The 16,748-nt window shown below is 40.8% G+C and overlaps 1 protein-coding gene across 6 annotated transcripts in view; it reads right to left on the bottom strand.

Moving 5' to 3' along the window:
* Nucleotides 1–18: 18 nt before the first annotated feature.
* Cip4 (formin-binding protein 1-like Cip4) overlaps nt 19–16,748 on the bottom strand; it is a 34,571-nt gene continuing 17,841 nt past the window's right edge. For 3 of the 6 annotated variants that reach the window (XM_065488650.1, XM_065488652.1, XM_065488648.1), the window contains exons 2-12: nt 8,841–9,007; nt 6,044–6,191; nt 5,565–5,822; nt 4,837–5,022; nt 4,553–4,780; nt 3,955–3,984; nt 3,378–3,488; nt 3,139–3,321; nt 2,597–2,781; nt 2,305–2,468; nt 19–1,819 (exon numbers count right to left, since the gene is read on the bottom strand). In XM_065488650.1, coding sequence (XP_065344722.1) covers nt 1,659–1,819; nt 2,305–2,468; nt 2,597–2,781; nt 3,139–3,321; nt 3,378–3,488; nt 3,955–3,984; nt 4,553–4,780; nt 4,837–5,022; nt 5,565–5,822; nt 6,044–6,191; nt 8,841–9,007 — 1,821 coding nt within the window. In that variant the 3' untranslated portion in view covers nt 19–1,658. The remainder of the gene's footprint in view (nt 1,820–2,304; nt 2,469–2,596; nt 2,782–3,138; nt 3,322–3,377; nt 3,489–3,954; nt 3,985–4,552; nt 4,781–4,836; nt 5,023–5,564; nt 5,823–6,043; nt 6,192–8,840; nt 9,008–16,748) is intronic. The other 3 variants (XM_065488649.1, XM_065488654.1, XM_065488653.1) reach the window with 3 other exon arrangements.

The raw sequence follows: 16,748 nt of genomic DNA on the forward strand, positions 1-16,748 counted from the left end.
AAATAACAAGGAATGTGATTTACTGTTTGATATTTTATTTTTGGACTCGAAAATTATACACAAAGGTACCGTTTTACAAATAATAGCATTATTAATTGTGATAGTACACCATAACCATATGGGCACATTCTGAGAACTGATGCAGCAAAATAAAAGGCATTTGGACAGACCAAACATGCTCAACTTCATACACACTTTCAACCAATAATGAAACTTGCTTGCTGAAATCACGAATATGCACCAGGTCCTAGCATCAACTCTCGTTCATTGAATACCGTTTTTTCATGCGAGTGCTTTCCACCTAAACTTTTCAGCTACAGTTAAAACTTCCGATCCTAATTAGGTGTTGGTGAGTGAGAAAGATAAAATACTTTTAGCGTGTGTTCAAAACTATACTAAAAGCGCCTCGAATAAATATGGGTCACTCAAGGAATCCCATTTGTATTTATAAAGAAACATCTGTAAATAATAGAACACTTTCAATTCAGCTTGAGCACCTTGAGTGACAAATCAGCTAAATTTTGTGTCTTATTTTTAAAAGCTTTCTCTCGAGAAGGACGGCTGGCGAGATAACTAATAGTCGAAACCAGAAATCACAGATTGAAAAAAAACGGCATATTTTTTCAACCAAACTTGAAGATACTGAAAAATAGCGAGTGCACCTTCTCCATCTTTTCTAAATTTACCCTGCTATTCAACTTAAATATTTTGGCACATTATTTCTGTTTCAGCTTTCAATCAAACCATCCGAACTTAAAACACTTGTCAGTTTCTAGGTGCAGTTTTGTCTGTTGCATCCGGATAATGAACCCGCGAGCTAGTCAATCAATTATTGTTGCCTATGACTAAAAATGTTGCCCTATCATACATACATCAAAACTTATTACATAGGAATGCAGTCAATTAAGCCTTTGACCAAGCCCAACTATCAAGACCCGCCTTTCGCCTCTGCAGAAATGAACACTTTAAAAACAAACTATGGTTTATCATCCTCTAATATTGCACTTTTCTCGGGCAAGCCGGGTCTTTTATTAGGCGGTCTCCATGACTCATCAGTTTATCATCATTTTTCGCACAATTTTGTAAAAAAATCACATCCTCCATTTTAACTTGCGAGCCATAGTTGAGTTGGAAACATTAAAAAAGCTACACAACAGCGTATGCTGAAGCGACATTGAAAAGCTCTCGTGATAAATTTACTCTTTTGATATTTTTCGTAATAATATAATATGTGGCTCTTCCAAGATTGCGGGCAGGCGACGCGGATTTCACAAATTAAAATCCATCCGATCGTCCCAAATGGTACTCGTGAACGCGAAACTTAATTTTCCATAGAAAACTTTACAGTATAAATACATAGCTATGTACAAGAAATTTCAACTTTCAAGATCATAATCGGTTTTTCTGTCAAATGAATGAATCAAGCTGTGCCACCAGGTCCGCTTTTCCCATTTAGCCGGTGGCAGCACCACTAAATAATACGTACAGTGACAATTATTATTCTGCTTGACGGGATTATCAAAAATAAAAACTCGGTTCACTGTCAACACAACCGCCACTTTCAACTTGAAACATCAACGAATGCAACAAACGGTGGTGAGTGAAACAAGCAGCTTTCTATCTCTCTTTCTCTCTCATTCAATAGGCAGGCATACGTGTTAGCAAGCCGAGTACAGTGAACACTCTATGTATGAGGTCGGAACAAAACCTTCCTCGAGGTCAGTCATTCGACGCACTCGAGTCCACCCGTCACCCTGGTCCAGCTCAAGCAACAGCAGCTCCTCCCCGTCAAACATGGGAATCGAACCTTCACTTGATGCTGGAAACATTCAAATAGACTCAAACTCAGTATCAAATACGTAAAATTTTGAAAGGAACTTATAAATTTTTAATTAAGGCTTCAATTTTAAAATTATCGTAAGCCACAAAGGCTTGTAGCAGTCTAGATGTATTTATGCGGTATGACTCAACAAAGGAAATGATTCAAATTTGAATTGGTAGCTCAAATCAGAGCAAGAATAAAACCATTTCCTTAGATTGCTGAATATTTTCAATAATGCTTAATTATGGTTTTCTGGCCCTTTTTTAAGCATAGAAATGCAGCAATCAGATATGAAAATACATTTTATTAATTACATAGCAGAGAAATTCTAAACTGTTAAAATTTGGTGAAGTTTTGCTAATAAAAAAGGTTGATAAAGTAGTTAATTATACAAAAAAATCAGTATTTGATTAAAAATAAATATAGGTGGTATGAAATATTGTGGGCAATAATTTCATGAGGGACGGTGAAAAATGTATTACCTTCGAAGGCATAGAGCGCTTTGCATGTGCCAAGAGGTGTGAGGGGTCCATCAGCAAAGTCAGGATCATCGTCAACGCCTTCTGCGCCTCCAAGTTCATCTCCCCTGTCAGAGTCTGGCAAACTAGTGCGAGAGCCGAGACCGCTCTCAGGACTGTGGGAGGTCCTGCCAAAAATGGCAAAGATTGAGTTGTTAGTCAAAAGGGAAAACCAAACTCAAAGGCGGAAACAGTCCAAGTGGAGCACCGAAATAAAATGTAAAAAGAGCTTAATAAGATTTGTCTGATTGCTCACCCTAAGGCTAAAGTGTTAGGGGGCTGTTTGTGCCTGCTTCCGTCAGAACTGGCGCTTGGACTGACGCTTTCATCAGAGGAACTGTGCCTCTGCTTGCCGTTTGAATTTCCATTCAGCAAATTTCTGTGCACGCTGTTTGACCTTTGACTGCTTGGCGACGAAGTAGTAGACGACACAGGATTATGCTGGAACACATAAGGCGGCCAGGATTAATGGAATGCTCAATAGATTGACTTAAAGCGTTAAGCAGATAACAATCATCGGCGTCTCACACTACTTGACACCACTTGTCACATCTGACTTGCCGTCTGAAAGTCAAATATTCCACCGTAGGAGCAAGAGGCGAGAAATAGGCAAACGAATCACCAAGGATAAAGGCTTTAAACACGCCACATTGCCATCAATCTTGTGTTAAATTACTATAGCGTGATACTCAAATTTCAGGCCAAATGAACGATGGTTAAAAATGCCCAAAAATAAAAAGCACAAATTTTCTGCAACTGACAGTATAGAATACGCTTGTAAGAAAAATTCGTGGTTACCAATTGGCCTTTCCCATCAGACTCCTCCAGCCAAGCGATGAACTTCAGCTGCTCTTGCCGCAACTTGTCTAATCGGTGCCCCGAGTCATTTAATTGGCCCTCGATGGACATTGGATCTCCCAAAGCTGAGTTGGCCTCATAAACGCTCTTCATTTTCATGAGCCCATCTCTGGTTTGTGTTTCCTACAAAAGTTAAAATTTAACATTTAAGCCTACTAATTTATTTGTGCATCTCTCACTTTGTTGATTTGTACAGCAATTTCATCCAGCTTCTGTTGCAGCTTTTTCCTCCTCTGAACTGGTGGCAGGTCAGTGTAATCTTCCTTTGATTCCGAATTAGAGTAATTTGACTGCAAATGAACAAGGGAATTAGGAGACAGTGAAAATTAATAATTGAGTAGATTCTTCCACAAAAAAGACCCAAAGAAAATATGAACGCAATTTACAACATTGATGCTAGGTAACAGGTAAGTGTTGGCTGTGTAGGTGTATAAACTTGTTCAAACTGATTGCTTTCATCTAAATGTGTAATGTTTATTTTGGCAAGTGTCAAAGTGTTTCAAAACGTGTAGCATTAAAATCGTATTTAAAAGACACTATATTTAAAAGCATTTTTTTCTCTTGAAAAAATTCAGCTTTATGTTCGTCAGTTTGTTAATGCTTTCAACACAGGCACAGAAAGTATCAAGACTGTTATTGGTTAAAAGAAAGGAAAAAGCATATTATGATGGTGATTTGTGAGAAAATTCTAATGTGGCTCTTTAGAAAACAAGGATGTATGTCTATTGGTCACATTCAAAACACAAATAAACATACCTTGAAATGAGTGCAAACATGAATTAATCTCTGAATTGCGTGAAACAGAAAACATAATCAGAATCAACAACTGAGTAGCCCAGAACCAACTACAAATTACGGATTGATCAGCACCACATTGTTTGTTAATGGCAAGAGAGGTAGAAAATACATATTTGAAGAAAGAGGACAGATAGCACCAGGAGAGAATATCCCCAGAACGGCCTGAATTGTTAATTAAAGCCACCAAAAGCAAAAGCAGCTGCAAAACGCAACCTTGGCTGCAAATTGGTGCACAGCAAGGCTTTCTTTACTTACAGATTTGCAAACGAGGGCACCAACGCGTCAATTATTGAGCAGTTATTTATTGGTCCCCAGAAAGTCACCCAAGAAAAATGATAAAGAAGAATTAACAAACAATATAGAGTCACTTCGGTCAGACAGGAGTCTCTCCGACTCCTTTCCAGCCGACATAAATATCAATCAAAGCTCTCTAGTCTATGTATGTCTATGAGCAAACAAGATATTGAAACTGTTTTTCTTTGATGTCAGCTCTTTGAATTATCATGTGTGGAAACAATAACTGCAAGTGAAAAAATTAGTACGTTGAGAATGCTACCTTGTTGTTGCCAAAGAGGCTAGTGAACAGGCCAACTCGCTTTTTGTTTTTGCCTGCGGAGATGGTGCCCTTGATTGTGTCCACTCTAGACATGGACGGCAATGAGTTGCTGTGGTTGGAAATCATTGAGTTGCTATGCTCGTCTGCGCCTCGCTGCAGGTCCTCAAACAGGAAATCCTCAGGTGGGTTGAATCCAGACTTGTACCTCTCTATCACTAGCCGTGTGTCCTGGTAATTTGCATTGATATTTTCAAAATATAAAACAAACGAATATTAACACTTACCTCTTTTTCATTGATGTTGTTTGCAGCCCTGACAATGCCTTCCAGACACTTGTCCATGATGGGGAAAGTCTTCCTTTCGACTTCCACAGACTTGATTATGAATCCTTTGATGGACCGCACCCGTCGCTCATCCAATTCTTGCAATTGCCTAAGCACGTCTGGTATAAGGGCTGCATAGTGTTGGTGCTGTAAAAAATAATGGCAGGAATTACTTCCTGTGGCTCGGCTCTCGGCTTAAACTTTGCTTTGCATTACAAAGAGGCTTTAACATTGGGATAAAGAATGAAACGGAACCCTTTCTCTGTCAACAGTTAACGGATTTTGTTTGAATACAACCCGCGTGCAACACCATTCGTGTTGATTAACGCTAATTAATAAATGGTAGCTCATTCAGAAAGCGAGTTTCGCTAAGGCTGTTCGCGGTCGAGCAAAAAATATATATCTCTGGAGAAGATGGAACTGAATTGCGTGCGGATAATGCCTCCCTGGTTGTAAAAACTGCAGAAAATAGCCTTCAGCGCCGAGAAAAATTCAAATCAAGGGCAGACCGCTCGCGAGAACAAATCCTTTTTTTGGGTTATTTGAAATTGTAAATAAGAGAATGCTGCGCGGCTTGCTTGAACTGGTCGTCACACGCACATTATATCACGATGACTTTACGTCGGCAGTTAAGAGTAAAAATTCATGAAAACACAATTTTGGCGAGTCATGCAATTGACCGCAATTACCTGGAGCTCGTTTGTCTTCTCGAGTTGGTTTGCGTAGTCCTTCTTGGCCTCCTCGCACTGTTGATTCTTTGAAACCATGTTGAGTCTGGCTTTTTCGACCACGGCGCGTGAAAGGTTCAAGTCAGCGTCCGCTTTTTGATACTCATCTAGTGCCTTCTCCGTCTCCTTGAACGCCTTTTCGTACGCCTTCTTGGTCCTGTCCAGCGCGGCCAGCTGTGTTTGAAGGGAGGATCGCAGCTTGGCCTCTTCAGCCATGTGCTAGAATTTTATTTTGAACATAAGTTTGTGTAAATGATATTAAAATATTTTTTATGAAAAAAGGGCGAATTATTGGTAAGGAAGTTTACTGCTAATACTGCTAATTAAAAATATATTTAGAGTCGCCCATGATATAGAACCTTTAGCAGCCTCAGTTGGGCGTTGGAAGCAAAATGAATCGGCCGGCGGCCAGCCAACCCCAGCTGAGGGTGTCCAGTTACCTTTTTGCGGTCATCCTTGAGGTTGCGCACCAGAAGTTGGAGCTCCTGTAAGACGGTGCTCGTCAGGTCTTCGGCTACGACCTCATGTTGGCCCGCAAGGTCACCCACTTCGTTCATCATCGTCTTGAACGCTTGACATGCACTGTACCTGAAACACGCACGCAAATGGCTGGCTTTAGTCAATGTACATAAAAGGAATGTCTGTGCGGGAGCATAAATTTTAGCACGCCTCGATGGACACCAACTACTATTGGAAGAAATATTTTCTGCTCCAGTAGAATGATTAAATAAAAATTAAGAGCCAAATTTTCAATTTTCCTTACAAATGGAGAGAGCTTTGCACATGTGCATAAAAACTACTAATGCAGGTCGCGGGAAAGCTATCTACTACTGAACTAAGCTGACAAAAAGCTAAGTTTGCAAAGCCGCAAACTTCTTCAGTGGTTGACATTTTTTGTAAAAACGCGTGCCGTTTGAAAATTTAGACACGTTAACTGTTTAGTTTTTTCTCAGTAGAAGCAGACAGCATAAAAATTCCACTCATTGCTCCTAAGACTGATACCGCAACTTGAAACAAAGGCAGAATAATAGCGGACACGGTCCTTTTCTATGCAAAATACTAACACATAGAAAAAAGTCCTTCTGCCCGGCGACGCGCGGATGCGCAACGGGAATGCTAATTCATTCATATTTCCGACGCACTTTGTCCGTCGATCCGCTTCTAATGCACTCTCGCTAAAACGATAAACGGCCCTGTGGCCTTGGCGCGAGAAATTCCATTCTGCTCTTGTAAACGTAGTCGACATAGAAGGGTTTCGCATCAAACGCCCACAAACGAGCTCGCCTTTGCAAGGGTATGTGGGTAGATTTTATTTTCTTCTTGGGTCTTGTATGTTTAACATAAGGACACCCTTTGATAGCTTTTGCAGCCGTGCAAGTGGGAAAACGGAGAGAAAATTTCCCAACAGCTAAACAGATTGTATGCATTGGATTTTCCACGATTATGTTTACAATAGGCCTATATTTGTTAGAGATAGCTTAAGCATTGTTGATGCGAATCCATTTTATGTATTATAAAAGGAAATACAAGATAAATGAAAAATTAATCGCAATTTTTATCGAAAACTAAAGCAAACATAATATGAAAGAATTTTGAAAAGATGGAAAATTAATAATTAACATTGCCCGGCAACTTAAAGCGAATCCACTGCGAAAAAGACAAAGCCACCGATGCGAAAGACGTCTTTCGCTCGTGTGATTCTTAATGTGAAAATGGTGCAGTGTCTTGGCTGGCGGTGACTGCGACCCGAGTGACCTCTTTGCAGGGCACCGCGTCGTCAGTTACACTAAATCCTCCCTATCTGTGTGACCCACTTCGGGTCGATGTGGTCGATACGGCAGGGCTGGCTACCGGCTGGCTCATCATCGACGCCACTCGCGTGTTTATCAACATACATACACACACGCCCCAACAACCCACTGGCCTTCTAAGTGAGTGCTTTTGCTCTCCACCAACAACTCACCCTTTCGTCACAGAACGCCGACAAAGGGCTTCAAAGGCAAACTCACTCGATCACAGGCACATGAACAGGGCAATCGGATTCGCTAATTACTTTTCGCTGCGTGCCACTTTACAAATTGAATTTTCGGCTGTCATACAAAGTACTGAAAGCGTGAATCGATATTTTATTAATAAACAGAAATCTAATTAAAATAACAATGCGGCATACAGATCGTTTTAGGGAAGCGCTCCATTTGTACAGAGTTGCTTCAGATTACCTTGTTATGTTATCTAAACAAATGAAAAAAATGGTTCTGCGTGGACTAGTTTCTTTACACCGCAACACTCATTATTCACAACTAATGGAAGGATTTTAAATCGATGACATTTATCTTTACAATTACCTGACAGTTACAGTATCAAAATGGCCTTTACAAACCAATAATAGCCCTGCAGAACCATAATAAAGATCATTTGAAACTAATGAATGACAAATTAAACATGAACTATCCCCCGTTTAAACGGATTTTCCCAATGAAACATATGTATATCACGGTGTTTTGCATTGAGGACAGCACGATTGTGTGAAATCAACAAAACGAAGTCTCGGTTATTCCAGCTTCCGGTGACAAACCGTGAAGCGTTGCACTTGATGTTCAGAATTTCATGTGAAAGGCAATGTCATTAGCCGCGGAGGAAGCCTCGTGTTGCGAAATTGTAGGGCGCGCAAAGAAAACACTGAGTGGTCGCAATGAAAGTACATAATTTTCAATTCTAGAATGTGACATACAAAAGACAGTGCAGCCACAAAACCACACGAATGGAAGTGGCGAAAAGGGGGATTATTTCAACGGAACAAGCGAAAGAACTTATGAGGTTTGCTTCCGTGCGTTCTAAGCACGCGTGGATTACTGCGTACGCCTTCCTCCCTTAGCACAAAAGACGGTGCAGCTGCGTGCGAGCCAGCCGCTGACTATAAATCAACACTGGCCAAATTAAAACAAAGCTACCCTATCCTCAAAGAACTCGAATGCCTGCTAACGAGAATGTCGGTGGGCGAATCGCAAGGGATTTGAAACTTACTCCCATTAAAGCAGATTCCAAAGAAAAAAAATTATCATTTATCTCCTTGAAAGAAAAGCTATTATTTATAAAAATCCAGATCAGGGCTGAATCCCGAGTATCGTTAAGGAAAATTAATTAAGGTCTGAACCAACAGAGGAAAGCTGTTCTTTACTGGAGAGAAATTAACAAATCTAATCATATCGTTAATATAATTAATTTGTGTATACTTACTGGTAATCTTCCTCATCCTTCTTTTTTGGTTGATAATTTTTGACGAGCCTCCTGAGTTTTGCGGCATATTCAGCCTCAATGGCACATCGTTCTCGGACGAAGCCGCCGTACTTCTCGAGGAACTCGATTCCCTTGTGTGTGTGCAGCGCGAGATTTTCATGCTGATCCTGAAATCAAAACACGTAGCACTCGTTACTTTCTGGGCAAGGGCGCACAGCTGCACCGGCTAACCGGCTGCATGATTCGCAAAGGGGTCAGAGGCCACGCGCGCTTATTGAAATTGATGCGCGCCAAATACACATTTCCACGACACGCATTCGCCGGGAGATGGCGAGATGGCTGGCTAATCAAATTACGGCGCAGTTATTCACGTGTGCAGCGCCATTTCTCATCTTTCTGACAAGAAAATGGAATCTTGAACGAAAAGCAAACAAATGGATTTTTTGGGTGACTGCTAATGGCAAAAATTAAAATAAAAGAGCTGATTCGAAGAATTGCAGGTGTTTCAGGTTGTGACCTCGGTTTGTAGGATTTTGGATTATGCAACCCGTGGCTCACCCATGTTAGGAGAATAATCTTACGCGACATCTTTTGAATGGGTTATTATGGTATTACCGGGTATTACAAAAAATATAAAAAACATCACAGTATGGAATACGATGAGGTTTAGGATTTAGAAGTAGGGTAGGGTTCTTGTTTCAAATTAAGAAAAAATCTATTTACCGATTCCGTTTTTTAGTTTTTATTTAACTCCTGGTTATGGAGAAATTTTTCATGCCATTTAAGATACAAAAAGGATTGTGTGAAAACGTGAAAATTGAGCAAAAGAAAAAAATGTACGTGATGCAACGTCTGGATTGCCAAACAAGTCAACAAAACAACAATGCGGAAATCATAATGGATATCAGGCCGATTGCCAACTCTAATCAAAATCCCCAACATCAAGAGGCTGGCTGTGTCACGTCTCGCACCTTTTCTCCGTTCGCCGCTTCATTCCACCCGGGAAAGACTTTCGTGAGTATAATACATATACCAAACTTATACTTTATACATTTACCGGTCACGTGATCTGCACTGCGGTAGAAAATCCAGGAGGAAAAGACAGAAGAGAAATAAGCCCGACCGCTTTTGTGACCCCGGAGACTAGAGGGAAGCGTTTGTGCAAAAATATTTCTGGTCAAATGTTATTTGGTTCTAAATTGTGCGTGGCTTTGCGCAAAAGATATTGATATTTATGGACTGCAGAAGATGAAGAAATAAAAATGAAGTTTGGAAGGAATGAACTAGAGGAAAAAAATCTTAATTCCGAAGCTTGATTCATGATACGAAAAAACACAATTTAGTTTAGTGTGAAAAAACATTTCAAATCGAGTATTGTTTTCTTGATCTATGCGCCATGAAATTAATTTAATATCTATACTGAATATGTACATAACTCGCCGATTAAATCCTTTCACTTTTTTAATCTCAGGTAAAACAATGTTAACGCCAAAATAACTCAAGAATATAGCACAACATTTTGCTTTGTCAGTGCGTTTTCTTATTTGTCAATTCAAATGTGGGAGAGAATTCGGCTAAGGTCAAAGCGTCGGCGCCTCCCTGGCCAAATTTTGAACAGGCCAGACTGGTGTGTCTCTATGCACACCTTACGATCCGAGTTGCCAGCCGACTCAACAACCGGCACAACAACTTTCTCGATTATTGCCTCAGTCAGTACGGAGAGTAATGAAGTTGCGCGAGACGCATTATTACATTATATTTTTTCTCTGCTTTAGTTGCCGCAGCACGAAATAAAATGCAACTGACTCTAGACAGTGTGCAGCGGTTACGGCGCGCTTGGTCTTTTTTAAATTAGCTCGCCTACCAAGTGTGCATACCAGAGCTCGTAATTTTCGCAGCCACACACTGCACTCTAGAGGAATACCCGACTTGCTGCATAAAGAGGCGGTAATTTTCCAATTTTATCGCCTCCGTTTCCCCGTCAGCAGGTTTTAATGCAATTTGAATATTTATGAAGAAGCAAATTCCTTAAAATGTTCAATCGTGGCTTTGAAAAAGCGTGTACCGTCTCTCGTAAACGACAAAATTTGTAAAATTTTAACTTAATTTTAATAATCTACATATATTATTAGGTATTACAAGTGTCTGTTAGTTTTTCGAGTTTGTAGTAAAAACGTGGTCTCTGGACATTCTCATCAGCGGGGATCCCTCAAACATATCCGTCATGTTTAACTAGCGGCTAATGACTAACCGACTCATTTTTTGGCGGATGAAAGTGGCCCGTTTCCCCGGCACCGTCATACATAAGTCTCATCTTTGCTCAACTTCCGCAAGACCATAAGTGTAACGACATGGCGCTGGATGAAATCAAATGGAGAGAACAGCATGCTGCTGTGCTCCACTCGACGTAACACCTACATCGCGATTAGCTGATATTAAAACTTTCCTTCTGCATGTGCTTAAGAAGAAATAACAATCAACACTATAGGCCAGTCAGCTGAGTGAGTCAGATCCAGGCTGCAATTGCGCAATTTTGTGCGCATTAGAAAGGCGTGAGTCAGATACACTGCCAGGGGTCACAGAAACCTCTTTTTGGAGTTCATCCGCGGCAAATCCTGGAATGTCTGCCGTAATTCGCATTCATTATCATTAATTTGGCATTACATGGTTCGAGGGCACGGCAATTTGGCTTGAAATGAGATCGACGTACGCCGTATAAGGATTGAGAGACGAGTTAATAGATTTTTTCATGGCTTCTTCTATAAGTTGGGAGAATAATATGACCCAATACTTGTTAGCTCCATTTCCACTGCATCTTATCAAACAAATAAGACAAAAAAAATGTGAATGGAATAAAGAATTAACTCAGACACAGAATTACGCAGTAAAACACACTTTTCTCATTTATATCGTCTTGGTAAACTGTTCAATCTTAAGAATATTACTTCACGCGTACGTCTTAAACACAGTGAGATAACACGCACTTCCCAAACAGCAGATAATAATAGTAAGGTGAGAAAGCTTTGACTGCCGAGTATTTGAACTAAACCAAGCGATGAAGAGAAATAAGTAAATCATAACTTTTCCTTTCAACAACCCCTTTTGAATGAGCATTCGGTTCAGCATGCACAGAACACAGCTGCACGCGATTCGCACGTTATCGACAGAAGGAGTAATAATTTGGACTCTTGACAAGGCAGCCCCACCGGTTCAATCTGTTCTCTACACGCAATTTGTTGGGCAGAAAGAAACCGAGTCACGTGCAGGCCAGATCTGTTTACGCCTAATAGGATTGCATCGAGCTTCTGGTCTAGTTACTTAAAAATCAGAGTAAGCATCATGTGGTCACACGCATCGTCAGCGGGGAATAGGCTTCCACCATGTTTGCGCTGACTTGATGCTCGATTACTCTGAACGATAGGAGGCATTTCTTCTTGTTTGTAGTCGACTGATTAGATAAAAACTATATACCGCTAGCGAGCAGGAAAGGAATCGATTCCAGCAGCGGCACGAAATAATGCGTAGAAAATGTATTTGATTGACTTGGCATCCCATCAAGAAGCAATATGGGGCACGGGCGGCTACTTATTCGTGATTAGGCTTCATTTGTATCAGATGATAATCAGCCGGAATAATAATATCGTGCGTAGCAGGCCGTATTAACGAGAGAGCGGCGTCCGGCAAAAGGAAGTGGGTTATAAGAAGACTCGCGCCGGCTGCCTTGTGTTTGTAAACACCCCTCGGGTTGGGTCAGCTCGATTTGGTTTATAATCCAGCGCGTGATGAAAAGCGTCTGTTTCGCTATTGGCCAATTCCGCAGGCCGCCCGTGACTCTTGGTTGCACACTTGGAAACAAAAACAGCCCGTAAGCTGGTCTATTTTTAGAATCGCTCAAGATTGATTGATAAGTTGATTCAATACTAAGCCTTTAGTGGCCCATTTATTGAATACGAAATAGATTTGTGCTCTCACAAAAACCTGCCCGTTGTATAAGAAGCCATCAATTTTCTTATTGTGGTTCTTTCGTGCATACGCAGTACTTAACGCTGCAGATAAAAATTGTTTAAAAACGATATTTATGATTCAGATATCTATTAACAGTTATATCCGTATATGATAAATAATAAAAATATTTTTCTTCGGGGATCGGATGATTCAGTGGTAAAGTGTTTCACATTTAAGTTTAATTTTTTTAGGATCAAGAGGATAGGTTGTTTAAGTGTTTTTTTTTACAAACAGCGAAAGTATTTTTGTCTTGTAAATCGCACAATGTTCGATGTTTATTAGTATACATCAATCGATCATGTTCAAGAACTATATTTTAGCGCTTGAATTAAGGACAGGAAAAATTTTCATATTTTCAGCCAACAACTTTCATTCAGCGAAGCCACCCCTTCTCCATTCACTCACTAGCTGCCAGCAAAAACGAAATCGATGACCAAGAAAACCTGCTGCCTTAATCCATAATCAATTTTGCTCTCGACTGTCGAGCGCAAAAGTAATGCACTTCATGAAAATTCATCAGAGAAAATAAATCTGGCATACTGAGCGACACAAGAAACAGACTTCGTGTTCACGGCCAAGACATGCATGCGGCCAAGTTACCATCGAAAGTGCCGGCGAAAACGAACCCAGCGATTGTACTTTCAAATTGGGTCTTCACCAGCGAGAGACAGGCTAATGAGCCGTTTAATTTATCACCCAGTGGCTGATTATGCTCACGTTTTATTCAGCGCCAAAGTGTCTCCCGTTCTTTTGTTTTGAATGAATGAAAACGGCGTTTATATGTGGGGCAGCTCTCACGTGACTTGCGGTTATTTGGTGCAGGCCAACATGCAACTGCACGGTTCAATGGTCGATTAAAAGTACACGCCTGCCGTGTACTTAAAGTCCCTCGGCTCGCTTTCCGAATTTAGCATGTATCTGTTTGTGTTGTTCCAAGCTCACAATGTGTACGCCGCTTTGTTTGCAGCCAGCGCGTCGTATATAAATTTCAACCCTATAAACTTCGCATCTGCTTAAAATGCGGATATTCATGCTCGCTTGTGTGCTCGCAGTTCGTGCATGTTGATGCCGCAAACGGAATGGGGTTGAAATTTATTTTTATGGCTTCCAGTCAACAGAACTAGCTCGGAAAGGGTTCTTTTCGGCAATGTGATTTGGTTTGAGCGGCTTAATATTATAACGCCAAGAATATGTACTACCATAAGTTGGGCAAACAAAGTTCCAGCTTAGTTGCAAGTTGCATGAGTTGGGTTACACGCCAATCTCTAGTCAAGGAAAAATACTCGAGATGATTATCATATGGCTCTCCAAAATAACACCTTTTACGCACAACTACGCAGAAACTCAATATTCTCACCACTTGAAACGCTTTTCTCTCATTTCGCTTCGCATTCGGAAAGCTAATGACTCCATCCGCCTAATTCAGCGTGAAATTGCGTAAACTTCAGAGTGCATCCCATCAGCAGACGGCGAATTAAAGATTTTCCTCGCTAGCTTCCCAAGCGTCGGAGATCACCCCGTTTGATCCCACGGTCGGTGGCATATATAGACTTTTAACAGAACCAGATGCCCTTGCCCAAGTGGATTTCAACTGGCAATCACGGCTTTCATTGTCTATGATGAATAGCGTCATGTGAGGTCTGTCTGAGAGATGGACGCACAATGACCGGCGAGCTGGGACGCCGAAAACAAGGTCAAGCGGCCGTGGAAATTTGGCAACTGACCTGCGTCTGCAAGCCGCGAAACAGCTGCTTGGTGCTTTCATCGCGCCTTTGTTCTGGCTCGAGGTGCAATTTTCGCCGAAAGGCCAATAAACCCTGGCGGTGAGCTCAAGGTATTTACGACTTTCCTTCAAGATGCACCTGTTTGCTGATTTCCTGGCCAATTTGTGGTAGTCTTCGTCTGATTGTAAGCTTCAAACGGTAGGCGTGCGTTAGTAAAAAGTGTCTGTCGTATACAGTTATTATGAGTTACTTTTTGCTCTCGACTTTGGAAACTGAAATGGGGAATCTTCTATATTGAAAATATATTCTGCCATTTTTTTGGAATAATTATCATTTCCTTATTGAGGTATTTGTATAATAATATTTATATTATTGTTTGCGATTATTGACACTAAACCCAAATGATTTTTTGACGCGCAATCAACACAAAATGTAAATAGGAGTAGTGTAAATAAATTGGGAGGTTTACTCAATTTTGGTTCTTTGACGTTAGCACAATTGAGATCCCTGAGCCATAAAAAGCGGCTACAGCTCGAGACAGCCGTCTTCTAGCAAAAACAAAGGCAAAGAAAAACGAAACAAAAAAGCGCTTCTGGACAAAGCGTAATCAGATCCAAAGTAAAAAAAGATATTCTCTCTCTCTCTCTCTCTCTCTCTCTCTCTCTCTCTCTCTCTCTCTTTGTCTCTCTGCCGTAATTATGTAATTTAGTGTGAAATGGCTCCAGGTGCTTTCCCCTATTTCCTTGGTTTCGGCCGCTCCTCCTCATATACGCCACGATCTGTTATTTCACGTGACGTGTTTGTTTATACGATAAAATTGGAGCTGAAACATAATCTTCCATCCTTGGCGATCAACGATGAAATTATCATTGAGTGTGAGTAAAGGGAGCCATGCATGCATGCGGATTATTTGTGATGAAACCTTGTGACAAGAAAGCATACATAGAGATAAGCGCGACTAAATGGATACAAAAATCGGGCTGATACGGAATTCTGCAGATTTTAGGTCATAAGTGCAAAATTTACAACTTAATTACCCGAGATCAACCATCTCAAATTGTTGAGGCGCTTTACAATCAAATTTTAATCGTTATAGAAAGGTTTAATTCTGGTTTATCTTCAGCCCTGGGCTGTTAAATTTCTCTAAATTAAAAAATGATCATAAAAGCTGAAATTTTAACATCAACCGATTTTTTAGTGCTCCATTTATGACTCATTCCCTCGCGCGCGCGTTTGCTATATTATACATGCCTCACATGCTCAACTCGAGTTTGCACAACAAAAAGCGATGGAGCAGACGTCTCTTTGGTTTCTCAGGACGAGAGCAAATAGGTGCAGAGCGTCTCTGCAGCCACTTCAAAACGCCACATGCACCTCAAGCAGGCATTAATTTGTTCCAAGCGAAAACGAGTTATTGCATGCGGAGGAAGAAGTCGTGCTACAGCAAAAGCGTCTGTTATTTTTCCCATTTTGCAGCACAGACGTGACATCGCTGGTTGGAGTTTCGAGGAAAAAAATTAAAAAATTCCTTCGCGGCGGTGAAAAATACGCCTAAACTGCACAGCTGCGAGCAGGGACAGCGAACGAAAGTGAGCAGATTAATCACGGTCACCTACGGCTGATCGAGAAGCACTTTATTGGTTTGGTCTCAGCGTGCCGCGTCAAAGCTGGGCGTGGGACGAGCAGAAGTGCTTTTGTTGCCGCGGAGAAAAGGGAGAGTGGTGTGATAAAAGTGATGCATTCAAAGTATAACGCATCTCTGCTTTAAATGGCCGCACAGAATTCGATGACTCTGCAAAAAGTTTGAAGTGCAGGCGAAACCACAAAAGAGCTCTTTATATTTGTTTCATCATCAGAAGGAATTTTTTTCAATAAAACGGAACCGTCTTGTATCAAATTAAATTCAACAATTAGAGGTTTGCTAGTCAGAGCAGGCCAAAATGCTTGATTGTTAACAGTATTTGAAAAAATAAACATTTTGAAATATATCTTTGATGTTAATGTCAACTTTATTGTATGTTGCTTGTGCGTCAAAATTTCAAATTGTTTTGTAAGAATATTTCCGAGCAGCGTACTCTCGACATGTTTTTGAGTGTCAAAATTTCATTGTGTAATAGACGCATCAGTCTATTCTTGAGCTGACTAGACCAGGAGTACTTGTATCAAGTGTGGCGCAGCA

The sequence above is a fragment of the Cloeon dipterum genome, chromosome 4 (assembly GCF_949628265.1).
Source record: "Cloeon dipterum chromosome 4, ieCloDipt1.1, whole genome shotgun sequence".
NCBI classification, from domain to species: domain Eukaryota; kingdom Metazoa; phylum Arthropoda; class Insecta; order Ephemeroptera; family Baetidae; genus Cloeon; species Cloeon dipterum.